At 39.0% G+C, this 20,456-nt stretch overlaps 2 protein-coding genes across 2 annotated transcripts in view; one reads left to right on the forward strand and one right to left on the reverse strand.

The window, feature by feature from the left end:
• The window catches only part of tmem63c (transmembrane protein 63C), a 32,265-nt gene extending 17,902 nt beyond the window's left edge, over window positions 1-14,363 (reverse strand). The window contains exons 1-2 of the mRNA XM_065966578.1: window positions 14,241-14,363; window positions 1,107-1,332 (exon numbers count right to left, since the gene is read on the reverse strand). Coding sequence (XP_065822650.1) covers window positions 1,107-1,316 — 210 coding nt within the window. The 5' untranslated portion in view covers window positions 1,317-1,332; window positions 14,241-14,363. The remainder of the gene's footprint in view (window positions 1-1,106; window positions 1,333-14,240) is intronic.
• A 1,957-nt stretch (window positions 14,364-16,320) lies between these two features.
• On the forward strand, window positions 16,321-19,509 carry zdhhc22 (zinc finger DHHC-type palmitoyltransferase 22). Its single transcript, XM_020630125.2, has 3 exons — window positions 16,321-16,464; window positions 17,494-18,051; window positions 18,931-19,509. Exons 2-3 carry the CDS (start codon window positions 17,496-17,498, stop codon window positions 19,206-19,208), a joined length of 834 nt encoding a protein of 277 aa, XP_020485781.2. The 5' UTR covers window positions 16,321-16,464; window positions 17,494-17,495; the 3' UTR covers window positions 19,209-19,509.
• Window positions 19,510-20,456: the final 947 nt, after the last annotated feature.

The raw sequence follows: 20,456 nt of genomic DNA on the forward strand, positions 1-20,456 counted from the left end.
TATATAAAACAACATTTTTTTGGACTGTTTGAGGAATATCAGTACCAGCCCAACATTTGACTACAGGATATTCTTGTCTGGAGTTTATAACCATAACCACCATGTACACAACATCTGCAGTGCTAAAAAAAACAAACAAGCTGTTTCGGTAGTGTGCTCTCAATCAACTCGTCTGACATATACCCAGCGGCAGCAGTCTGAGGCATTCATTATAACTATGTCGAAATAAAACAGTTTTTGCTGATGGTCTTGTTTGCTTTTTTAGAGGCATTCAAATACATTTGTAGTTTTTGTTCAATAACATTTTAAAAACCACTCACAGGAGCTTTGTGTTTGGAGGAGAGATGTGCAGTGTTTACAGCAGGTCCAAACACTTCATTCAAAAATGAAAATATTTGTAAGAACAAAGTTTGTTTGCAGTTTTTTTTTTTTACATATGTGTGCTACACTCCTGATGCTGCTGCTGTACTTCATCATTGTCAAGTTCAGAGAGAAGCGTTTGAGACAGCGTATCCATTAGATTCTTTATTTTTACAGTAACAGCCCTCTGACAATGTGTCACCGTGCGCTGCCAGCTTGTATCAGGGTCTTCATTACATCTCAACAGGGTGTTGGCAGAGCTCTGTGTATTTTCAGGAACCTTGTTGTCAAGACCAACTGAGCCGCAAAGGTAAACAAATAGGAGTTGATTTGGTGTGTAAAACATTTAAAACAGCATTCCCACTAACTTTATATAATTGCTTATTTGTAAAATACATATTTAATTAGTTAATCTAATAAACTGACTCACTTTTAGGCCGTTGTTTCGGTGTAACATTTTAGGACATCAGCATGGTTGGTGAGAACTTGTAAGGGATATTTTGCTTCTGAAATTTTTAAAATGAACCAATTTAATGGGAAATTAATAATCAAATGAATCAATTGTAAATTAAGTAAATTCCTGATTTCCATCTATATGAGCAATTTCAAAAGGTTATCAAAGAACATGGGACTTTTGGAAAATTATACAGAAACATTTTCCAATCAGATGTTAACTGATCATGTCTTTGTGTCGTAATTTTATAAACTGTGAATATTATGAATTATGTCTGCGTGTGAATTCTCACCATCCAGAGCACCACATTAATGGCGAGGACCGTGGGCACCCCTCCAAACGGAAGCCCCTGTAGGACGCTGCTGCGGGAGTGTGAGCGGTAGCATCTCTCAGCCGTGCTGTTTCCGTCTCCAAACGAGTCCAAGAAGCTCAGAACATCTAGCTCCACAGACCTCCCTTCCACAGGGGGCGCTAACGTCTCAAACAGCTCAGAGTGTGCCATCAGGACTGAATCATACCTGAAGAGAGAGAAATAGACTGTTAGCCAAGACAAGTTAGCTGTTTCACACACGTTGCAATTTCTGAGTCAAGGCAAGCTTATTCATAAAGCACCGTTGATACATAGTGGTATTCAAATTGTTTAAAGGATTAAGATAAGATAATAAAGTTAATCCTGTATCCCCATTACTAATAAATGTGACGATATCGTTAATCATCTTCAACTGTTGAAATAAAACTGATAATTTAACTTTTGCAAAACACGGACTACTACAAGTGACAATTTCCAATTAATGCTAAATGTTAGCACTCAGTACGCCATTTGTTGCTCCTTTGATTTTAGCTAAACTACTAAACTGTTTTCACACTAGCACACGGGGAGAAAAGTCATGTCAACCAAACAGGTTCAAACCATGGAATTCATTTGAAACCATTAAGCTACATATGAAAGACTTTTGTCTTGGAGACATTTGGCAACTACCAGAGACTTTTCACAGATTCAGCATACCTTCTTTCTTTCTCATTAGCATCTCCATCATCTCAAACGTCTCAGACACAAAAATACATCCCATCTTGATCAGTGACCATATCCCTGTGTCTTTCTTCCTGAATATCAACTACAGCAATTCTTCCAGTACAAGACAATGTTTTAATACGTCTTTACTCAAAGATTCAGGTTTTGACATTTACAGGGCTGCACAGAGCGGGTTAAACCATTATCAAGAATTATTACCAACAACATAATGGGAAACGATCGAAGTAGTAATGAGAGAAAAAGTTACATCATATTCACCATACAAGAAAAAAAGAAATGAGAATTGAAAATGATTTGCAAGAACAACTTAAACAATTGAATGACTCCTATGCTAATACAAACTAACAGGAGTTAAATTCCAACAAACACAATTCATGATAGAAAGATTAAGAAGTGAGAAATTCAAACATGATAATTCTGGGAAATACAGTACTTAGCAAAACAACTCAAGCGCAATAAAGACAAGTCATTCATCTCAGCATTGAAGGGTTCAGCAGGGAGGCTAATGCAAACAGCTGAACACATTAACAACACTTCCAGATCATTCTATCGTACTCCTGCGACCCATGAACTGGAAGCATCAGACATTGACTCGTTTCCGGAGAATCTTAACCTTCCCAAATTACCAAACGATCAAGCAAATGACCTGGACAAACCCCCTCACACACGATGAATATTTTAAAGCACTCAACCAAACGTCAAACAATAAATCAGCAGGTCCAGATGGCTTCCCTGTTGAATGCCTCAAACATTTTGGAGGTAAAATTTCACCATTATTCTTAAAAAAATGTGTCAAGAAATTAGGCATACCTCCAAAACTCCTCCACATATGAACACTGCCATTCTGTCATCGCGACCAAGGACAGACAAAGACCCAACACAATGCCCCAGCTAATGCCCGCTATCACTTATTGACACATATATTAAAATAATTAGCAAAGCTCTTTGCATTGAAAAACATAATCCGTCTAAATTGGAACAACAGTTATCATAAGTCTGCTCATGTAAGACACCAAAAGCTACTCGTCATACCAAACCACATAAAGCCCCCCTATATATCCATAAAACCTCAGAAAGAAGAATGTTTTTGGTTTTTAATTTGACTGTTCATTCAATTAGAGAAAGTTGTTAGAGCGCGCGCCCCATGTGCGGAAGCCATGGTCCTCCAAGCAGACGGCCTCGGTTCAAATCCAGCCTGTGGCTCCTTTAAAGTATGTCATTCCCCAATCACCTCTCCCATATTTCTGACTCTATCCACTGTCCTATCTCTGTAGTTGAATTGTTTTACTTGAACCTAAAGTTTAGAGCCTGAGACATTTCATTTGATGCCACAGCCCCCACATTCTGCATTCCTTCTCAACCAAAACCTCCTCTATTTATATGGAATATGTTTACCAGTATTTGTGCATTTTCATTGGACTAATGAATGTTTATAATAAAACCTCTAAAGTGGGATTTATCTTTTTCTTTCAAACTGTTGTGGCCTATTCTCTCAGACAGGCTGCCACCCTTTTAGTTCAGTTAGCTAGCTTCTATAAAGATCAGTCTCATGACTTACAGTCCATTAGCAGCAATTGATCTGTGGCTGTTTTTGTATGTGATAAATGTGAGTGAGACATCCCATGAAAGAGACAAACTGATCGGATGACAGATATACTGCAGGGGCTTTAAAAGCCTTAATATCTAACAGAAAGAGGCTAATGAGCCCATTCACACATAAACATATTCAAATAAAGACTTGGAACAAGAGTAAAGCTCAAGCTGTGTACTCCCATGTCTTTTCCAACAGCTTGTAGAGGATTGGATGTTATAGCCATATTCTGATGCATGTACAGAATATGATCATTCACAGAGCCGTGACCACAGAACCATCTGTCCTCCAGCAAACACACACTCTCCTCACTTTCAATCGATACAGTCCTGAATCGCAGCTGCACGGCTTGTGTACACTCCGAACTGAATAAACAGTCTGAGGGAAATGGAGCAGCGACAGAGTGCTGACAAAGCTTTGCATCAATACAGCGATTACACCTGAGCTAAAGACATCAGTCATCACATGCTGTCAAAATGAGCTTCCACAACATAATCAGAGATGTTATGTTTCTTACATAACAGCATGCTCTGTAGTAAACACGTTGTGTGCTCTGTGGCCAAGAATGCATCATTACCCAACTCTCAGAAGAGCTGTAAGGTAACACGAGACAAAAGCAAGTGGGAGAAAGGAGAGGAAGCTTAAGGCCTCCAAACTGGCACACATTACCGAAACCCAACCTTAGTGTGATTTATCGCTGTGCCAGCGATGTCACTTCCTGAGATGCTAGATCGCAGTTTTGAGAAGGATTTACAAAGCAGCAGGATGTGGAGTGTAGGAGGTAAGCTGATCAACTGCAGATCTGCTGGACTGCTGTACATCTCACTGTCAGAGTGGTCTGCAGAGGTACAAAAATACAACACAGAAATAATTCAGCAGCTCTTTCTGCACCGCAAGAGTCCCTCCTAGTTCTGTTAGCTTCCAATCAATATTCCAATTCTGTCAGATAGAAAGCTTCTGATCCTCCTTGCAGTGACAACTGAGGAGGAGATTCCCTGAGGATATAGATCACAAAGCAAATCCATAATAATCCGGTGTTATCAAAGAGGCAGACGTACCATACATTTAGCTCAGGAATCATTTTGCAGTTAAAAATGGCTTCATAATAACACAGTCTAAATGTGCAGGAAGAGGGCATGCAGAGCTCTGAGGAAAACATTTACATTGAGGTTTCTCTCATAAAAAGCTTGATAAGAAAAATAATATTACTTCAGTTTAATTGTTTTTTCAGGTTAACAATGGAATTTAAGACAGCAGTTTCTTTTTACTTATATCAAATGATACATTTTTGCATACATGTTCATCAAATTGACGAACAAATAAATTAAAGAACAGGAGATTTAGAATGTGTGAGATCAGAAAACAATTAAACAAACTATAAACTTTTTAGATTAATGCATAACACATGGCTTGTAGTTCTGTTTTTAGAATTTGACTATAAATGTATTCAATCGTCTTGTTGAAAAGTCTAAAACTGATTGATGGGTTGATGGATTGATGGGAGTGGGATTTAACAGTCAGACAATGACTAATATTTGTCTTGCATCATAGCACCTCCATTTACAACACAAAAAGTAATCGCAGTGGAAGCTACAATAAAGTAAGCCCTTCTGGGCCTATTTTTATCTCCCTGAGATGAGCTGATCAATAGCAAACAATTCAAAGAGCGGCTCTGAGAGAGAGCTGTGACATAGCAACAGGAGCTAAATCAAACAGAATTGATGCCTTACTATAAAAGAAGTGAAACAATTGGGCTGTAAAGTGGAAGCACACTGAGCTCTAACAGAGCTGGACATGCAGAAGCTTTAACAGACCTTTAACGGCTCATTGAGCTGCTCTTCTGCATACATCAGACGAGTCATTCACTATGAACACTGCCGGCTGCTCTTGCTAACAGTGACACTCTCCACCTCCAGAAGCGAGTTGGATACTGAGGGATACACGCTGACTGGTGTGGTTTCACACAACATTTGGACAAATTTTGTCACAGCATGACTCAGCAGGTTTAACCACAGGACTCCATGGATCTTCTCTTTCTGTCTCAGCCTTGCATATAAACAATCAAACATGCGCACAGTTATCCCAAAAATATCCATTTCCTCTGCAGTTTATTGAACTCTGCTAATCTGACGTCCCTCTAATCCTGTCCCTATGCTCATTTCTCTCCTCCTCCTCCTCCCTGAGTCAGGCTGCCAAGCCTACACAGCAGATTACAAACTGAAGTCTGGCTTGGAAAGTAGCAATGGGCCTCCATCCAGCAACGTGAGGAAAATCTCTCCTCTGTGCAAAGTCATTATGATCACAGATGCTGAAGTAAGTACAGAAGCCACTCGTAAGTGATGACATACACCTGAGTTTGAGTCAGAGAAGCAGAAAAAACAGAAAACTGTGAAGAGGAAACAACTAGCTCAGTCCAGCGGATCATTGCATTAGAAAAACAGCTGCGGTATCTGTGAATGTGTGTGTCTGTGTGTGTGTGTCTGTGTGTGTGTGTGTCTGTGTGTGTGTGTCTTTGTGTAGAGAGAGTGAGAGAGGTGATACAACCCCTGAGGTGATTGTGATAAAACAATTAAACTTTAAGTCAGAAGATCGATAACTTGCAATAAACCCTGACTCAGTCCACATGACTGATCTCACTCCCTCATAATTATTAAATATACCATAAATTGTATACAAGCTACTTGTCATTATGATTTATAAACTACATTAAGAATTTATTATCATACAGGCTGTACTGAGCTTGAGCTAAAACATACTCATCATTTCGGCTCACACACGATAACAATGCTGATTTAGCATTTAAGTTTTTTTATAATGGTCGCTATCTTTGTTTAGCATGCTAACTTAAGTTTGTACATGCTAATTCTACTGATGATGGCACCAAAATAAATATCAGGGGGGGATGTCTTGCGACATGGATGTGATTGGCTGTCTTCCATTAGTACAGCGATCCACATACAGATAACAGTGACATGATAAGTGAAACCAATATGACCGTTTTTTAAGCCTTGAAATATCAACTTGCACTGTGTTTCCACCATATTTGTGCTGTAACTGCAGCAACTCATTGTTAGAGCAGAGAAGACGAATCAATTTCAGAAATAGTTTCATGTGATATCCAATACAAAGAGTTTGGTTGCTAGCAGAGAATATAAGCTTTATCACTGTTAGCAATAGGTCGATAATTCTGCAAGAATTTACCTTGGATGATACCACAAAAAAAAAGAATAAAGTGTGCATTTTGCAGCGTGCTTGTTTTGAGGGGTGTTGCCATAAAGGATTGGTAGGCCTACGCCTGTGAAATAATACTTTTTCTTTAATTGCTTTGGAATCAAGTTCTTGGTTCTGGCAATTACACTAGTTCAGATATTGGAGTCAGAATTGTAATGGAAAAAAAAGGTATCAGAACATCTTCACATATTGACAGAAATTAATGTAAAACAAAAAAGCAACAAAATCACTTTTGTGTGCACCACAAATTGTAAGGGGACCACCACATTTATCAGGGTGTATCCTCTTTGCTTCATGAACATCAGGTCCAAATGAAATGGCAATGCATCACATACTTCAAAAATAAAAACAAATCTTGCTGTTTGTTGTACAGGAAAGTGAGCGGTCAGTATAGTTCATTTTGCTTGTACACATAATTCAAGCAATCCAAGGTTTGTTCAGATATTTTATTCTAGGTGTAAGTGGCAGGCTTACTGACTTTGTGCTGCTAGCTACCTAAAAAATGTTGAAGGATAGAAGGGGGTGGTGTGCAACAAAGTGCCCTGGAAAGATTCAAACAAACAACTGGGCTTGAATATACAATTGTTTAAACACTTCACCCGTCATTTGATCATACCGGTAGAAGAAGCTGAATTTGTTATCATGTACAAACATGACAGAAAACAACTGCTGCTTGTAGGATCGTAATTCCTCATCAACAACATAAACCATTTGTTGGACAGCGGCGGAAGAGCTTTTCCTCCCATCGTCAAACATTCAGCTAGATGAAGACACATCACCTGCCTAGTGGAATGAGAGAGAGATGGGCCTGTTTTGCCAGAGAAATGAACCATAAATAACGTGTGAACTTGCGCTGACATGCAGACCTCTGCACCTTATCAACTGCCAGCTACTGTGAGATGAAAGACTAACACCAAGGACAACTTGCAATCACCATAAATAAAAGAACAACGTATGAGCTGTTGTATCTCTTCCTACGAGCTGCAGTTTTGTTAAACACACACTTTTCAGGTAGCTGCTTTTAAAGTGCTGGAAAAGACAGTTCTCCATACTTGAGACAGCGATACCTGCAAAGACAGGAAGGGTTTGACATTTCCTCTGTCATAGCCTTAATCTCAAAGGCACAAAGTGCTACATGAGCTACTTTTAGCTGTGCTCTGCATGCTAATGTTAAAGTGAGACCCTAATTATGGAAATCCTGCTGTTTAAAAGGAACTCTGTTAAAATCTCCTCTAATGAGCTGTTAATAATGAGATGATGACAGTGATATGAGGAGACACACTTGAAGCTGATCTTTTACAGAAACTCACACGTGCAGTTTGCTTTGAGGAAATAGGAGGTACTAGAACGGCAACAGAGAATAGAAATTATAATGAAAACACATCCTGAATGATAAAAAATTGTAAAAAATTTGCTGGCAGGTGGGAAGAAGACATCACAACGACTAATATTCTTAATTTTCCTTAGAATAAAGTACTGAATTTGAATGAGTTAGTAAAGGTTAATTTCTTACACATCCAACCGATTTTAAGGATGCATTTAAAGTCATGTGTCTGGCCATCATACAAATTTCAAGTCCAATGTTCACCCTTCTTTTACCTCCGTTTTGGTCTCCACCAAGTTCTTAGGGAAATAGATGGTAGATGGAAGTGTGGTAAGTTAAACACATTGTGTGAGTATGTCATAATGAACAGTCACTTTCATATTACAAATGGACCCTTGATCTGTTGATATGACAATATTAATAACTGCAGCTTTAAAGCAAATAAATCTAAACTGCACAACTGCTACAGTATCATGTTAGTTAGCCTTACATCCCATTGTTTCCTGTACCATGTAGGCATGTCATGTCTCTGTCGGTTGACTTAGTCTGTTAACGAATGCATCTATTTGCTGATGCAGTTGGTTGTATTAAAAATTTGGTTGTGCAAATTTCAAGACTTGCGCTTTAAATTTGTGAAATAATTGTGTACTTTCTCTGAAATGGCGCTTTTCTTGTTGCATCATGAAGCCCTAAATGGCAAGCCTCTTTTAAGGCTGAAAATGATGAAGTTTAAACTTAAATGGCAGCAGTTTTAATTCTACCATGATTTTTTTCCACAGGGAGTTTATATTATTAAACCTTTTAGATTTTTTAAAACTAATTTACTCTTTTCAGATTACAGTTCTACAATGGTCTACACTTGACCAGAGAATGAATAGTTTTTATTAAGTCTTATAATAGCTATCATATAAACAGAGTTGATGGGGAGTTTTCAAAATCCCATGAGGACTTTTTTTACTTAATGCTCTCTTTCTGTCAGCTACATGACAAGAGTGTACCTTCACGTTACCATTGGTATGATTGCTGCGCTTCTACAATCCAGAAATGTAATGTACTTCTCAAACAGCATGTAATCCTTTAGGGAGACTTTTCCAAATACTTTTTTGCATCTAATCTATCTTGTCTGTCATATAGTTGGTGTATTTTAATTGGTGAACAATGTGTGAGTGCATCTTATTTTCACTCTTCATGAGCTACAAGCCTCTGCTGTGATATGCTTGGTGTTAGGTTGGTGTTTGGGGGTGTGTGGATGATGGGCAACCCTCATTAGACCGAGAGTGGGGGGGTTAACACAATCTGCTCACCACCTGTTCAGTAAAAAAGGGAGGGTGCTTGCCTCTTTCTGTACCTCACTCTCTCTCTATGGCTCTCTCTCTATCACATGCAAAAACACAGTTCAGTGAGGTGTGTCTGCTCAGGGCACATAGTCACTGCTGCCTCTTTCTGAAAGCTGAATGGGCCTTAGCATACATGCAGTTGTGAATGCACAATTCAGTACAGGCTGTGGTTCAGCAAACCTTACCTGCTTCCTGTCTGGCTGCACATGCTCAGTAGGCCCCCAGGGAGGAGCTGTGTGTCTGCTGGGCCACACTGGTGGGCCTTCATTGCTGGGCCTTCCTCATTAGACCACCTGTCATCGGTGATGGCTTCAGTGTAACATGTGTGCTGCATGACACTGATTTACAAACAAGCCTAATCTGGGATTTCTCTGCATAACTCAGAGCTTCTGGAAGATTCCACCTACAGGTTCTTACACTGCTGAAGCTGATCTTTATAATGGTCCTGTGAGAAAACCTGAGTCAAAATTACTCCTGCCCCCGCATCTATAAAAAAAGTGCAAACACTGCCAAGCAAGATTCCTTTAGAGAAATATCCACCGTCTGAACACATCTCTAGAAAATAAAAATGACTATCAATCCAAATATAACACATCTCTGTGTACTGACATAATGTATCATGGGCGTTCAACAAAACTAAAGGACAGTAGGAGCTGTTATCAGCAGTTGTGTATGTTTTTGCCAAGTGAATGTGTTCTCGTTCTAAAACTAGTCGGACTGTAAACATTTGTTTTTTAGTGTTGCTTTCTAATAAACTGCACCTTCACTGGATTTCTTACTAAACTCTTTATTTAAATTGGACTAAAAATATAATCATATTTTTGAAAATACATCAACTAAAAATTAAAGGGGCACTTCAATTCAATTAGTTTGCTGCCCTTTGGATAAGGATGCATGCAGGACTCAAAAACTATTTTTTTTAGTGACTCTATTGTGAAGGTATAGTTCTGTTAAACCCTGAAACAAACTCAAAGGCTTTCCTGCATCTAGAAGTCATAGTATGAGTTTTACGACTGATTTTCTACCTGTGATGAAACTAGTGTTTTCCAATCATTTGTAAATGATGAAGTCTGAACTTCAAGTATGCTCTGGAGTTGTTTATATGCTGTGGTAATGACTCAGCAGTTTTAACAGAACAGTATTATTGGTAGTTTGAGGATCTGAGATTTAAGGAACTGAACAGCATCAAACAGCAATGCCAAAAAGAAGTAGTAATCAACCAGTAGTAAAAAAAATGTCAGTCAACAGTAGCCATCACAAATCATGCAAAACCAAGTTATATTTAATTTGCTTTCAAAAAAGATTAGATTAATTTCCTTAAGAGTTGTACATTTGTATCCTTACATCAGAATAATAGATCATTTTATGATTGTTCGAGCTCTTATAGGAGGAATATTTAATTTGCACTTAATGAAGAAAAAATGCAAAACCACCATGGGCAGACATTTAAAAATGACTGCTATAAATTCTGCTTTATAAGATGAGACTATTAGCCTCCCATGCATATAAAACAGGGGATATAAAATGTGTGAAATGTGAGAGGATAAGAAAGTCTGACAGCTGTATGTGGCTGTGAATATCTAACACTGCTCCCTTGTTGTCTGGTAAACTTAAAGCTGCATTTTAGTTGCAGGAGGACAGGATCTGTTTACATCAGTGACAATGCTGCCTGTGTCTGCATCGCTGCGATGGACCCCTAAGGAAAAGCAGGAAAGATCACAGCAGGAATCTCAAACAGCATGGAGCCTCTTCCCCATCCAAGACGTGAAAAGAACAAAGCCCGGCCTATGGTACATAACTGCTGTGTTTAGATATGCCACTGGAATACAAAATGGAGGTGTCACAGGTAGCAATGATATCATCTGTGACTGTTTTGTTCAGATATCCTGTTTGTGTTCGATTTTTCTGCCAGGGGAGGGGAGGGGGGTTTCACCAAAGTGTTTTCTGACATTTCTATTCACATCCTGCAGCTCTTGACGTGAGATGTGTCAAGGGAGATGACTCACAGAAATACAACTTGCGTATGATGCGATCTCGGATAAATTTTACACTCTAACACACACACACACACACACACACACCTGCAACGCACAACTCAACGTCATCAACACCAACCTCACCTTCTACTATAGAGGGGGAAGATTTCTATATGTGTGACACAGAAGTGAGGGCGATGTGTTAACAGCATGGGTTGATCCTCTCAGACTTTAAATCTGAGATCAAGTGTAGAATGAAATCACATTCAGTACAGCAACACAGCACTACTGTATATCTGCAGTATTAGCTTAAATGACAATATAAACCATTACACAATAAAAACATGTTTAAATTCAGTGTATGAGACATGAAAACAGATTTTACAGCTTAATTACTTTCGATGGTTTTTCACTGTAAAGCTTCTGTGAGGAACTTTCAGTCTGCATTGATTTTGGCACTCCCTCAGAACAAAGCGGAAACTTCTTGTTGTTAATCTTGTCCTGTTAATGTGTGCATATTTTTTTTCCGATGAAAAACCTCATCCCACTTTCTTCTAACAGTTTAATGTATCAGTCACTGTCAATCTTAGAAAATGTAAACATGGGCTGTTTCAGCAGCACAGTGTCACCCACTTTGACACCAACTAGGTTTTGTATGTTATACAGAGGCATCAATATTCATTTTCAGCTTTTTTGTGAGTGTTTATTGTTCATGTTCATTTTCATGAGCTCTTTAAGAGAATATTCGATTCTATTACAAAAAAATGGATTAAAAATGTTTACATTTAAGCCACTAAATTAAGCTCAAGACTGAGGACACACTGAAACTACCTACTGGTCAGAAGACTTGACTTTCCTGGAGCTTATACCTTCGACCAATGGACAGTTTTCATCTGCACAGTGTTTATTGTTTGACTCGTTTGATGTGAAGTGGAGCAGATTATGTGATTTCAAATGCTTTGCACCATTAGAATGAAACATCAAAGGCTCTGTGCCTCTCGCCTACTGGATGTTTGATCATTCAGGAGCTGTCCAGCTGCCCGCGGTGCTGAAACAAACTCTCCACATAAAGTAGATCCATGGAGGTAGGTTTACGTTTGCATGTCACACTCTGTAGTCCTCGTGTTCAGCAGCTGGTCGATGCTGTGCAAGAACATGAGATCCATGGCTCTACAGCAAGCCTTTTTTTCCAATCACAGCGTAGAATCTCTTAAAATATTAATATCTGTGTTTCCCAAAGAGGACCTGCCTTGATTTGCTCAGTTTTCTTGGAAGATTTAACTCTCATTTACACAGTGTCATATCAAGTGATAGTTTTGTGAAAATATTTTGACTGTCACCAAAACTGATAAGTCACTGAAGTGTGAAAAAAAACGTGTATAAACAGTATATAGCTTCAGAGAAGACAAGCCAATCAAAACACCTGAGACCAACATAGTTCTATTCAGTATGATAAATACATTTTATTTTGTGCAAGAGTTCTTCTCTCTACACCTAAGCCACATTTCCTACAAGGTACCTGTAATATATTACATAGTCAGGGATGTAAAAGGTCACAATTTAACTTATTATACAACCTCTTTGTGTATTATCTTCAATATCGCTCCAGCAGATTCTAATGTTTTCAGTTTTAGATTTCTTCCAGCCGGTGCATTTCAAACCGACAGCAGACTTTAAAGTGAGAGTTTAAAGACATGAAACCTTTACAGAGATTCAGGACTTGAACTGAAATGCTTTGCCTCTTTTGTTTTACATCTCTAATTATGGAAAAGCCATAAATGAGACTGTCCAAAAATGAAAAAGCTCCACTCTGATGAATGAACAACACTCCTGTCGTTAATATCATCTGGACCTCGGCTTACATAATATTACTAGAAGAGGACTCTGTGTCCTCGTTCAAATCCATTTAAGCACCCAAAATATTACTTTCCTATGATAATTAGACCTTTTCACCACATGTATTCCTCTTTTTGAAACTCAAAACAGTGGCATGACGTATTGAAATGCTCTGCTCCAGTGACCCACTGAAATGCCAGAATCCCTTTTATAAATCTGTCATGTTAAAGGCCACTTCCCTCCATTATACAGGTGCAGATGTCGGGAGGAGAGAGTCAATATACTACAATGCAGTCTGCCTAACATGAGTTTAAAACGTACAGGACCACAACTAAGAGGGTTCATAACACCAAATATTGTGATAACGTGAAATGAAAATGCAAGACTTGAATTGAAAACAAACTTAGTATACTCGCGTCTATCTCCATTAATAAAGACGAGACAAATGTCCTAGCGACTATGCAGCAGGATGAGCGTGAATTCAACAGGTCACACCAATAACTCATTAGACAAATGTCAGCTTCTGTCTGTATAGATCCATCAGATTTAACAACAACAACAGACTAAAACAGAGAGGAAAGCATTTTCACAGCATTGACAGGAATCCCCGAAATACCACATTTACACATTTTAGAGTATTATTCCAGTGGGAACCCTAAATTAGAGGCGAAGGTGCTCATTACAGGTCTGCCACCCTGTTCTTTCCACGAGGAACAATGGGTGTTGTAGTGAGGAGCAGGAATGTCTCTTCTGTTTTGGGTGTAATAGTGACACGCTGCCAGAAACCTCCGCATGCTAACCAACCAAAAACAAGACTTTCCCACAGTGAAAGGAGCTTTTAAACCTTCGTTTCGAATACAACTTTTAATCTTTTTATAGTTGAAAGTAAAAAAAAGGAAATTCGCTTTTTAACCAGACCCGTTTTTTTGGCGACTCCTTGTTCCTCCGCTCACTGCAGCACTCACAACAGTCTGCACACCCACCCTCTCCTCATGCTCAGTAACTTGATGGAAACGACTGCGCCATAAATAGCGCAATAAAGCTCCCCAGCCCGCTTTTAGATCACCGAAAGGCTATTTTAAAATTTACATCGCTCACCTTTGGGCGCTTCCTGGTCGCTGGCGTCTGCTGCTGATGAGGATGCTGCTGTTTTTTTTCCTCCCCCCCCCCAGCACTAAGAATCAAGAGAAACTCCCACCTACTCAGGGGCCGTCTGACAATTCAACACCTGAAGGCTGCTTAGGGAGCGTCAAATAGCCTAGTGTTTCAGCTCCCATTTTTTTCCAGTAGTAAATTCAGCATACTGGCATAGTAATGAATCATTGTACCGAGTGTTTATACGTTTCTGATCAGCTTTTCAAGTTAAATGACAGATTTAGTAGATTAAACCATATTTAGATTTTTTTAAACTTAAAGCAACCATTCAGGTGGTGAGGAAACATAACAAGCTAAACAAAGTGTTTAGTTTATTTGGTCAACACACTGCTGAAACACTGCAAAACATAAAGAATACCACCATGATTTAAACACTTTGACTTAGAGGTAAAATATTTAAGGTTGTATTGCCCCCTACTGGAATACTGTCTGTCCTGCAATGTTCCAACTTCTACAGACCCAGCTAATTTATTTTTTTCATATAGTGTCTTTAGACTAGAATTTTATATGAAAACTGAACTGCAATTCAGAGACTATACGTTTTGTTCTCCATATATTCATTTGACAACTAATATTAAAACTAAAAGTACAGTTTTTTCTCATTCACTTTGGCTCAATTCTCAAATGATTCAAGCATTTTGCAAAACAGATGTACTTATCTTTATTTGTAAAGCTGTATTGATGGTATGGAATAATGTTAAAATCTGGATCTTACTGTAAAAGCTCAGTATGATACAGAATAAAGCTGTATTCAGGGAGTCAAAAATTAATTGTAGTACAGCGAGAAGTCAGTGTCAACAATAAATGCCAAATTTTTTTTGAGATTTTTACATCAGAAATGTTTCCAGGGCTGACTGACATGGTTAAAAAATAAGATGAACATAGGCTGACACATTTTGACCAGTACGAGTACAATCACAAACCTTTTTCATCTTGAGGGCAGTGCCAATAAACTGAAAGAAAGACTGATGTACCATGACACTGTTATGACAACTATATTTACAGTTTAGAGAATGTTAAGACTGATAGATAGATAGAGATAAATAGATAGATAGAAACACTCATGAATATGAAATATATTCTTTCATTTAACAACACCCCCGGTCCCCCCTCCTGTATGTATGTATTAACCCACACAAAAATGTAAATGAAACCACTTCAGAGATCAAATTAAACCATAGGCCTACATGAAAGAATGAATGAATGAATGAATGAATCCTTATTTTCGTGTCTGGCCTCAGCACTGCCCATCCCTTATGGTATTATCCAGATAAAATGTAAAACATTTCCAAGTGCAATCAGACAAACTGAAACAAAACAAAAAAAATATAAAATGATACAAAGATAAAGTTAAACATTCAACACCAGAAACACTGGTATAACTCAATAACTACCTTATACAAAAAGAGAGGGCAAGAGGGGAGAGAGAGAGAGAGAGAGAGAGAGAGAGAGAGAGCGAGAGAGAGAGAGAGAGAGAGAGAGATAAAAGGTGATATATATCAAGAAAAGATAGTTCTGCAGATGGCTGTTCATCATGAGTCTCGTTTGGCTTGAGGTTTCTTCATTTTAAAGGACGTTTTTCATGGCCACTGTAACTTGATTGATCTATTGAATGTTTTATTAAACCAATGCAGGAACAAGAATACGAACATACAAACAAATTAAATCACAGATTAGAATGAGACCTGTACACATTACAGGAGACCTATCTTATTAAGCTGCGCAGCAGCATTTATATGTCAAGGTTCAGAAGTGTTTGTATGGAGGTAGTGCACATTTAAAATGAGTATGTGCACCCTTTAAGGTTAATTTGTGCTGATATATTATTCAGTAAGATATTAGACACTTTCAAAGAAGCACTGAGTGCACTAAGTACATTGATTTGATACTTTCAATGCCAATACTAAGCTACTTCTTATTATTTTTATTAATAATAATATTATCTTTGTGATTATTATTGTCATCATTATTGTCATTATTAAAAGCGGACGCATCCAGACCAGCAGGTGGCGGTATTCGGGGCAGTAGTGAGCCTCGGTAATGAGCAGAGACGGTGGATGTGGCTCTGACTGAAACACCTTGAGAGCGTGTGAATGAACGTGCTGAGCTCCGAGCCAAGGCTCCGTGGTGCTGAAGAGACAGCTGCTCCAACCTCTGAAATCTGCAGGTAGGACAAGATTAAGATGCTGCTGTACGATGATCTTTTCCCCCCTAAATGCGTCAGCATGTAAATGATTGTCGCCAACATTAGAGACATCACGGAGGAGAGGAAGCTGCGAGAGTCCTTGATTGAGCTTCTGTCTGTCATCTTGGGCTTTCGTTGTCATATAGAAGAGCTGCCCAGGGTTTTTTTTTTTTAATGCTGGGAGCCCCTCGTGTAGAAATCAAATTGACCCAGTTTTCGTCTGTAGGAGCTGCTTATTGCCTTCCATCATGTTGTGATGTCACTCTGTCATTTCACATCTGCTCGTGCTGTAGGTTAGGAGATCACAGAGAAGAGGCTGAGATATTCTCGGTATTCTCAGTGGCCCTTCTGAGTCCCCAGACCCTACTTGGTAGAGAAATTAGTTTTTCTCAGCAGCAGACTTAAATCCTCTTTATTTAATGAGATCAAACGATATTTATAAAATACGTTTGCTTAACAGAGGATGTGTAAGTTTCACCTTGATGCTTTATGTAAATAGACTCAAACCACACGTGTCATTGGAGGTGTGTTTGCTCAAATGCTTCTAGTCTAACTGTTTAGGTAATCTGCAACAGTCATAATAAGAAAAAATGATAAAGTATATGTTCTGATACATTATGATGATGAAATATTGGGTAGTTCTTCAATTTTGCCTGATGGTATTAAACCCCATGCAGGGACACACAGGTGATTTTTAAGGGTTGGAGCTGACCTCTGACCTCACCACTGCCACACTAACATTCATGATGATATACAGTTCACGGGATGTCTGTTTAAATATTTTATTTCATCAAGAACACAGGCAGCTGGATTACAAAGTTACTGTCGAGGATGCTTTTAAAAATGTCTTACATTGCAAATAATAAATATTGAAAACTAGGAGTCTGAACGTCATGTTACTCATCATTTATAAACACGGTTAGCTTGAAGCTGTTTTCATTGCTGTGCTGGAACTTTGTCAACATATTACTACTCTTAGCTTTTTCCCCCTGTGTCTTCCCTCTCTCACAGACATGTTTACCCGGATGTTAAAACTGAGACTTCTCAATGCTGTAGCCCCAGCGTACTTCTTCATCGCTACAGCAGTCACTTTCATCTTACACTTCTGCTTCTTCATCCCAACCATCTTCCCAAACTCAGACACATCCCTGAAGAGCTCCACAACTCTTCACACAATTGTTTTCCTTTTCTTGATGTTCAACGCTTTGGGAAACTACATAATGACTATTAAATATCCTGCCGAAAGCGCCAATGAGACTGGGGTGCCGGTGTGTTCACCGCACTGCTCGGACAAAGTGGACGCTCACTACCTCCTGAACAATCGACACTTCTGCAAACTGTGTAAGAAAGTGATTCTGAAGAGGGACCATCACTGCTTTTTTACGGGGAACTGCATTGGCAACAAAAACATGCGCTACTTCCTCATGTTCTGCATCTACACATCATGTATATGTATGTACTGCTTGGTCCTCGGTGTGGCTTTCCTCACAGTGGAGTACGAAATCTCCTTCGAGAACCCACTCACCTTCCTCACTCTCCTCCCCCTCTCCACTGGTTACTTCTTCATGGGTGAGTTGTGTCAGGATATTTAAAAAGAAACTCCTCACTTCAATTGGAATTCCTGTATTTTTTAACCTGAGACATATTTGTATCCACCCTAACTGTTTTGAAATTGCTCAGGTAGATTGTTTCAGCAGGCTACAATGTAATTACTTTGGGGGCAATTACAGAGCAGCAAGTTCTGTCCCGTATCGGTGTTTTGTTTTGACATGTACAGGCTCTGTTTGTTTTTCTTAGTGTCTTTCAGAACCACTAAAGGAATCATTTCAATATTTGACTAAGAGTTCAATCTCACCCAGGTGAAATTCTTGCTTTTGAGTTTGGCCATAAGGGGACTTGTTACAGGAAGAGAATGATTAAAAAAGTAGCGACTGTGTGATCTTCTACATGCTCCTGAATACAACTGTACTTTATACAAACAAGCTTGTGTTGTCAGGTTAAAATTTCCATCACAGTATCTTATGTGTATGTATATAAAAAAAATTTCTGTATGGCAATTTTAATGCTTATTATATAAGAACAAAGCCATTATGACTGGAAGTGAGTGATAACTTTACTCTTTCTATAAGCAGACTGGTTCATATAAGTAAATGGCTTTAGCTTTATTGTCCCAGAGATTAGAGGTTAGAGGTTATTCTATTGTTAATAGAATAACAACAGAAACCTCTAGGCAGCTGGACTAGCCTGTGATTGTCTCAAAGGTTTTCATTGTAGCTTCTTACAGCAGTGTTTCACCTGCAGGATGAAACAAATAAGTAATACATCAAAAAAAAGATTGTACATCTGGTCATTAACACACCAAAACATAGAACACTCTCTGAAACAAACAGGAACTTATAAGTTACACATTTACCTCGTGTCAATTTTCCCTTAAATGTCTCTCCACAGGAACTATCTCAGGCCTGCAGCTGTTCCTGGTCCTGATGCTCTATGTGTGGCTCGGTATCGGCCTGGTCTGTGCAGGTTTCTGCTGCCAGCAGGTGCTGCTGGTGGCCCGGGGGCAGACCTGGTGCCAGATGCAGAGGGGGCAACTCGTGGAGAATCGCAGCCCCTGGAGAAGCAACCTCAAGGATGTTTTCGGCACCCGCTGGATCCTTGGCCTGGTCCTGCCTCTGCAGACGGTGGAGACGGGCGCTGAAGACACAGACGCGCTGAAACAAGACTGAGTGATAACAAATGCGTCTTCTTAATAGGTCACACAAGAAGCATGACTTGTAATAAGTGCTCTCTTGGGATCCATGTGGTGATTGATTTTAAATTCTAAATGGATGCTTTGTAACCTTTAAAGTAGAACATGAAATACTTAGCTGTTAGCACACATTCCTTTAAGGACAGGAGCCATATCTTAGTGTGAACTTTTGGATAAGTGCATAGTATAAGTGACTTCTTTAAGTAAGTAGCTTTTGGCAAGGCAATATTAGGACATGTGAGTTGGTCATTTGGGACATCCAGCAGTTTCTCCATGCACTACTACTCGCTTGCATCAAAATACAACAAATGCCCTTTTTGCACAAGTGCATGCATTCAAAGCTTTGCATTTTTATATTACATCATGCAGTGCTCTGAGATTAACGTTCAAGTGTCTTGTTTTGCTGAACTTTCTTGTAGGACACTTTAATGCACGGACAGGACACTTCCGGTAGTTTCTGCAACAATAATTGACTTCATTGTTAAGGGCTAGCAGACCAGGAAACTACAGGAGCTGAAGCATAAACTGCCAATAACAATAACCTGTGAAATGTTGAGCCTGATGTTTTTTCTACTCAAATGAATGTGACTCATACACAGTGTGACTCAGATACAGTAACATGCTCCTTTGTAAGAGTGGGATGGGTATGTGATTGTGATTACCATATTATTATCCAGGGTATTATTCACTATGTGCCATGAACTCATGTCTTACATGCTTACAGAATACCCCAAAAGAAAGGGGTATTGCTACATTGCTAATGAAACGGCACCTTTTAAGGGTGCACTCACACTAGAGACCATCCGTACCCAAACGATATCGGAGAATTGTGTTTGTTTATACATTCTCTATTGTGTGACATCAATTTAATGATGATTCTATTGAAAAAAAAGTCCCAGAGTGCACTTCAGTATGGTGATGAGGTATGTACAGAGGTAACTGTGCTCAGGCCCAGTTTGGCCTGGAGCGGTGTGAGTCCAGGCCAGCAGGGGACTGGGGGAGGGGGGACAATCGGGCTTCAGCACGGTATGGGGCAAATGGACCTAGTGTGAGTGCACCCTAAAAGTAAGGACTTTTAGGAAACCACTGAAATGTTCAACCTCCTGTGAAAGATGTTTTGGATTTCAGTAAATATATGTTAAAGAGCTATTTTGTCTATTCCTGTAAAACCAATAAAAGCATTTTAATCACAGCATGAAGCCATTCTTTGTTTTGAAAAAAATAA

This window comes from Labrus bergylta, chromosome 18 (assembly GCF_963930695.1).
Source record: "Labrus bergylta chromosome 18, fLabBer1.1, whole genome shotgun sequence".
In the NCBI taxonomy this organism is placed as follows: Eukaryota; Metazoa; Chordata; class Actinopteri; order Labriformes; family Labridae; genus Labrus; species Labrus bergylta.

Coding starts and splice junctions, on each gene's coding strand:
- zdhhc22 (XM_020630125.2), top strand. CDS start 17,496: ATGTTTACCCGGATGTTAAAACTGAGACTTCTCAATGCTGTAGCCCCA. Junction 18,052..18,930: donor CACTGGTTACTTCTTCATGG/GTGAGTTGTGTC, acceptor GTCTCTCCACAG/GAACTATCTCAGGCCTGCAG.